This window comes from Carlito syrichta, unplaced genomic scaffold, assembly GCF_000164805.1.
Source record: "Carlito syrichta isolate Samal-C Ts95f unplaced genomic scaffold, Tarsius_syrichta-2.0.1 Scaffold297143, whole genome shotgun sequence".
NCBI lineage: Eukaryota > Metazoa > Chordata > Mammalia > Primates > Tarsiidae > Carlito > Carlito syrichta.
Window position 1 is genome coordinate 62,028 of NW_007241239.1, and position 6,663 is coordinate 68,690.

General features: G+C 48.4%; 1 protein-coding gene across 1 annotated transcript in view; it reads right to left on the reverse strand.

Annotated features, from left to right (window-relative positions):
• The window catches only part of DMC1 (DNA meiotic recombinase 1), a 49,299-nt gene extending 44,745 nt beyond the window's left edge, over positions 1-4,554 (reverse strand). The window contains exons 1-3 of the mRNA XM_008054615.1: positions 4,350-4,554; positions 1,480-1,561; positions 520-564 (exon numbers count right to left, since the gene is read on the reverse strand). Coding sequence (XP_008052806.1) covers positions 520-564; positions 1,480-1,530 — 96 coding nt within the window. The 5' untranslated portion in view covers positions 1,531-1,561; positions 4,350-4,554. The remainder of the gene's footprint in view (positions 1-519; positions 565-1,479; positions 1,562-4,349) is intronic.
• Positions 4,555-6,663: the final 2,109 nt, after the last annotated feature.

The following is a 6,663-nucleotide window of genomic DNA, read 5'->3' on the forward strand; positions in this document are numbered from 1 at the left end:
AAAAAAAAAAAAAAAAAAAAAAAAAGAAAAGAAAGAAAGAAAGGAAAGAAAAAGAAAAAGAAGATAATGTCAGTGGAGTTTTACTGTCAACTGATTGCTGTTGAAATCCATCTAGGGCGTTACTCAAAGTCTGGATTTCTGGCAACATCATTTACTCCAGTCACCTGACATATAGCACTAAATTTTCTTTCGATGAAGGCAGTAGAGGAAGAAAGATAAGGCGATGGGAAATGGATTCAGAGGGACCTCTGAACACCTCTGGATGGACCAGTGGTTCTCAATCAGGGGTAATTTTGCCCCCAGATATTCTCCAGATAGTGTCTGGGGACATTTTAGGTTGGCTGCAGGGATGATTCTGGCATGTAGGGCGTGAGTAGAGGTCAGGGATGTTGCTAAACACCCTACAATGCACAGAACAGACCCTCACAACAAAGAATCATTCAACCTCAAAAGTCAATACATATGATGCTGAGGAACTCTAAACTGGACAATTTAACACAGCACTGAAAAACTACTTACAATTCCATGTTTTTGTAACAGGTCAATGTCTTGAAACAAAGATTCCTAAAGGAGATGGAAGAGAAAAAATGAAGTTTTAATTCTTCCTATCCAACTATTTCACATCTTTGAAAGAGTTAATTCAATACAATGAGTCACTCCCAAATGCTTCAAGTTCCCACTTCTCTAGCCAGATTGAGGTAGGATCAATGTTTTTTCAAACACATTGTTGTGTACTTAGAAGAAGCACCAACATTAAAAGGGCTGGAAGCCAATTCCCCTTGTCACATCCTCCCTAAATTTTTGAAACCCTTACCCAAAGGAATGGAACCACGTTTGACCTATTTTAAATGTGTTCTCAACTTTCTTCCCCTCCTGGTCTTGACCTCCTTCCTCTAGGACCAGGTTGCTAGTTGGAACCAGTGTGCGTGGATACTAGTATGGCCATACCAATTGTTACATTATTAAAATATTTTCATACCAGTTGCTAAGTAGCTAATCTTGGCACCCTTTGGCAAACAAGTTGCTACATATTTGCAATATATAACTCTGCCTCATTTCTACTTTCAGTCTCTAAAAATAGTAGCTAACAGAGAAGGAATTTGATTTCTGTAGAATGACTGAATGTCCACACATCTTTCTTCTTTCTTTTTCTTTTTTTTTTTGAGTGGGAGTCTCACTCTGTTGCCCAGGCTGGAGTGCAGTGGCATGCTCACAGCCACCGCAGCCTCAATCTGCTGGGCTCCGGCGATCTTTCCGCCTCAGCCTTCCAAGTAGCTGGAGCTACAGACATTAGCCACCACGCCTGGCTAATTTTTAAAAATTTATTTATTGTAGAAATGAGATCTCACCAAGTTGCCCAGGCTGGTCTCGAACCCGTGGGCTCAGGCAACCCTCTCATCTCAGCCTCCCAAAATGCTGGCATTACAGGCGTGAGCCACTGCACCCAGCCTTACATATCTTTCAGTATGCTCTTCATACCTCTTCATCTTGGAATCCTGGTTCTTCTAGCACAACCTGATCCTCCTTCATATTGAATGGTGAGAAGCAGAAAAATAATCAACTCTGGGAAAATAAGAAATATTATTTAAGAAACAGTTGGCCAGGCTCGGTGGCTCAGCCTGTAATCCCAGCACTTTGGAAGGCCAAGGCAAGTGGATTGCCTGAGCCCGCGGGTTTGAAACCCACCCAGGCAACTTGGTGAGACCTCGTCTCTACAATAAATCAAAAATTAGCCAGGTGTGGTAGTGCGCACCTATAGTTCTGGCTACTTGGAAGGCTGAGGTGAAAGGATTGCTGGAGCCCAGCAGGTCGAGGCTGCGGTGGCCGGGAGCGTGCTGCTGCATTTCAGCCTGAGCGATGGAGTAAGACTCCAACTCAAAAAAGAAAAGAAAAGAAATAGTCGTAGATCATATAGTCAAAAATGCTTTGTCCAGAGGCCTAATTTCATTTCAAAGTCACCAAGGACCCAAAGGACAGTGGGAGATGCATTTAGTTGGGAAATACTGGGCTGGCCTATCTTTCTGCTGGGCATGTGGCATTATTTCTTTGGGGGTATGTGTCAGGGTGGGGTTGGGGGTTGCTTATTTGGTTTCTTCTCTGTTCTCAACATGGCCCAGTTTTTATCATCTTCTGATTTTTTTTTCATCTTCTGATTTTTATTGTAGTTAACCACAACCGATGATAATATCTCTACTGCTGCCTTGGAATGTTATTTAGAATCACATATTGCTACTAACTTTTCATGTTTATGTTTAAGAACACTCTGAGAACCTCGACATTATGTCATTCCTTCTTTTTTTTTTTAATCTGGAGTCTCGCTCTGTCACCCAGGCTGGAGTGCAGTGGCACACTCATGGCCACTGCAGTGTCAGCCTGCTGGGCTCAGGTGGTCCTTCTGCCTCAGCCTTCCAAGTAGCTGGAACTACAGGCACGTGCCATCATGCCCGGCTAATTTATGTATTTATTTTTTTATTGTAGAGATGAGGTCTCACCAAGTTGCCCACGCTGGTCTTGAACCTGCGAGCTCAGGCAATTCTCTCACCTCGGCCTCCCAAAGTGCTGGTGTTATAGGCATGAGCTACTGCGCCCAGCCCATTCCTCCTTTTATCCTCTCTGGTGTGTGCCTTGAACTGAGTCCTCAGTGATGTTTTATTTTTCTCAGATATAGTGAATGCCTTCCTGTTTGCTCTTGTAACACCTATCCTTTTGATTCATGGAACATTAGCTATACTTTGTTCATGATTTTTTAAAAACATTGACAAATATGATGGATACCTATTTTAATATTAGGGCAGATAAGACGTTCAATAGTCTGATTTAACACTGTAGATTATTTTAAATCTCAGGAATCCACGAGCCTGTGTTCATCACAATGAAATGTGTTCCGAATATAATTTTTCTTGGTCTATTCCATTTCCTCATTTGATACCGAAATCAGGGATTGGATCCCAGCACAAAGGGAACAAACTACTAAGGCAGTGGCGTGGTTCTCCATCTAGCACCTCCAAACAGTGACGTATGGGAGGCAAACAGACTGTCTGGGTGGGATCTTCTGGGACACTGGCCCTCAGGCTAGCTACATGTATGATTACCCTATATCCCACACTGGCCTCAAGGAAGAAAAAAAATCTATTGTCCGTTTCTTCTCCCTCTTATTAACTGAAAAGTTTCTTCCCCATCTTTTTTTTTTTTTTTTTGAGTTGGAGTCTCACTCTGTCACCGAGGCTGGAGTGCAGTGGTACACTCACGGCCACTGCACCCTCTACCTGCTGGGCTCAGGCGATCCTTCCACCTCAGCCTTCCAACTACAGGCACGCGCCACCACGCCTGGCTAACTTTCTGATTTATTGTAGAGTTGAGGTCTCGCCAAGTTGCCCCGGCTGGTCTCGAACCTGCGGGTTCAGGCAATCCCCTCACCTCGGCCCCCCAAAGTGCGGGGATTACAGACTTGAGCCACCACACCAACCCTCATCTTTCTTAAGTAAGCAGCTGATGCATTGAACAGCTGGATCCAAAGTAGGGACCCCGGATACCGTGTTTTGAGGGAACAGGTGTCCGTTATGGTGGGCCGCACAATCAGGGCGCCCATGGCACCCCCCACCCCAAGCTACCTCGGGCAGCCGCCTCATCCTTTTCTGACACCGATTCTCTCCTAAGGAGACTGAGGGGGCCCTCCGAGACACAGGTCCGATTTGGTGTTTTTTTAATTTTTATTTTTGAGTCGGAGTCTCACTCTGTCGCCCAGACCGGAGTGCAGTGGCCGCTCCCGGCCACCGCAGCCTCGACCTGCTGGGCTCCGGCGATCCTTCCGCCTCAGCCTTCCGAGTAGCCGGAACTCCAGGCGCGCGCTACCTCACCCGGCTAATTTTTGATTGACTGTAGAGACGAGGTCTCGCCAAGTTGCCCGGGCGGGTTTCGAATCCGCGGGCTCAGGCAAGCCACTCGCCTCGGCCTCCCAAAGTGCTGGGATTACTGGCTGAGCCACCGCGCCCGGGCTTGATGCCGATTTTATACAAGCAGCCGGGTGTGGTGGCCCGCGCCTGTGATCCCAGCCACTGGGGCGGCTGAGGCGGAAGGATCGAGGCTGCCGGGCGTTGTGATTGTGCCACGGCGCTCCGGCCTGGGCGACAGAGTGAGACCCCGACTCAGACTAACTAAGTGAAATTAAAAACAGGCTGGAAATCCCTCAAGATCTCAAGACCCGAGATTCCTTCCGAGGTGGGGGCGAACGCAGGTCATTAACCCAGTCCCTGCAGCGACCACCAAGTGTGGCCAAAACAGGGAAAGCGGAGCGCGCGTTCTCAAAACCGAGTTTCCTCGCAGGGTTTTCACACGCTTTCCCTATGTGCTTCTCAGCCCCCTCGTACCCACAGTCTCCCCGAGATTTTCAAGGTAAGCCCCTTCTGCCCCCGCCGCGGCTTTCCGGTCCTCTGCTGACAGGATCTTAACTCTTTCCCAGAACGCGGAGATTGGCGACCCGCGAGTCTCCGACCGAACGGTTCGGCGCCAAACTAGGAGGGCGGGAAGAGGACAGAGCGGGGGGGCGGGGCGAGGACCGAAGGCCGGGAGTGGGCGGGTCCACGGCGGATACCAGAGGGCGTGGCTTGGAGGGGGAGTGGCGAGGATAGAACTGGGGCACGGCGCGGAGCGAGGACCGAGGGGCGGGGAGCCAGCGTGCCCACAGTGGGGGTGGGGAGCGGGGGCGTGGCATAGAGGGGCGTGGCGAAGACAGGGCCGGGGCGGGGCAGAAGGGCGGGAAGAAGACTGAGGGCCGAGGAGCGACCAGACGCTTCCGGGGGTGGTGGCGCGCTCCAGTGAGGCAGGGGCCCTGTGGAAGAAGTGTGCTGAGGAGAGGGGTCTTGATGGTCGGAGAGAGCTGGGACGTCCCTCGAGCAGAGCGAAGGGCTGAAGTTCGGGAGAGGGCTCAGAGGCGGGGACGCTGAGAGGAAAGACCTTGAGGCGGGGGAGGGGTACTGAGCGGAAGTGGCTGACGCGGGCGCGAGGTGACGCGCAGATTCTGGAGCCGCGGGTTTGGGGGCCGAAAAAGGGGGTCCCCCTGCCCGAGGCTCTTTCGCTTTCGCGTGTTCCCTACCTGGCTTCCTGGGCTGTCCCTACCGCCTCAGGGGTCCCAGTCTCCCTCTCCTCTCGAAGACTCTCTTCCCGTTGCCACTCTCCTGTCCGTGATCGAGACACCCAAGGCCATTCAGGATGGAGAGTAGTTTTTCTTTGTCTCAACTCGAAGTTTTAAATAGCCCACAGACGCCACGCATACTTTGGCTCCGCTTTTCAACAGAAGTTTCAGGCCAGCCGAGCCATCTCTGGCAGCGTCCTCCTCCTCCCCTTAAATGGAGACTGACTGTTGAGGACAGCCATGAAACATTAGAAGGAGCATCTGTTGAGGTGGAGGCTGTGGTGGATCTTGGACGAGTCGTTGTGCAAACAGTTCCTTGGTTCAAGACCTAGAACAGGGCGACCCCCTCCTTTTTTTTTTTTTTTTGGTCTGAATCATTTTGCTGGGATAAATAACAAAACAATTCCCACAAGAGCAGTTGGTATTTTGTAGGACTCCCCCACCTCAGGTGGATTGTTTAGAGAGCCAACAAATAACTGCCATTGTGCCTCAAAATCTGTTATTTTCCAGAAACATAGCCTGTTCTTCTTGTGAGATGGAAATTAATGCCCATTTGGGGGAGCAACAGGAAAGTGATGACAGGCTTTCACGCAGAGGCCTCACCTAGAATAATTATAGGAACTCTTGAGCAACTTGTTAGAGGAAGACATCAACAGTGTACAGAGGAGCTGCAAAGAGCACAGCAAGACGATTTAGGGAGATATAACATATGTAGTTGAGTGTAGTGACAGCTGGGAGAGAGGAATGTTCATAATATTTGAAGGTTGTGTGCAGTACACGTAAAGAAACTGAAATGAGCTGGGTAATGACAAATTCATGAAGGGAGGATAAAACTGGATAGCATATTGATGGTTATATGCAACTCTAAAAATGTTTTAAAACAACAACAACGAACACTGGGGTAGTTAAAAAGGGCATATGAGGACCTTTCCACTCAAGTCAGGACAAAAAAAAAAAGAGGTAAGACTTTCATGTCATACAAAAACTCTGAGTATGATGAAGGTGATGTTTTAAATCAGCAGGGAAATGATGAATTCAGTGAATGGTGTTAGAACTAGGTAACCATCTGGAAGAAAACTAAAATTAGAAGCATACTTTACATCTTCTACCAAAATAAATTCTAGATGGATCGAAAATTAAATCTGTACAATAAAATAATAAAACTACTAGAAGAAAATGTATTTTAAATTATTTTATAATTAAAAAAATCTCTTTACGGTACAAAATTCAGAAGCTATAAAAGACTGGTACAGTAATATATATATTTATATATTTTTTAGTTGGATTCTCACTCTGTCGCCCAGACTGGAGTGCAGTGGCTGCTCCCGGCCACCGTAGCCTCGACCTGCTGGGCTCTGGCAATCCTTCCGCCTCAGCCTTCCCAGTAGCCGGAATTACAGGCATGCGCTACCACACCTGGCTGATTTTTTGATTTATTGTAGAGATGAGGTCTCGCTGCCCAGGTGGATCTTGAACCCACGGGCTCAGGCAGTCCACTCACCTCAGCCTCCCAAAGGCGCGGGATTACAGGC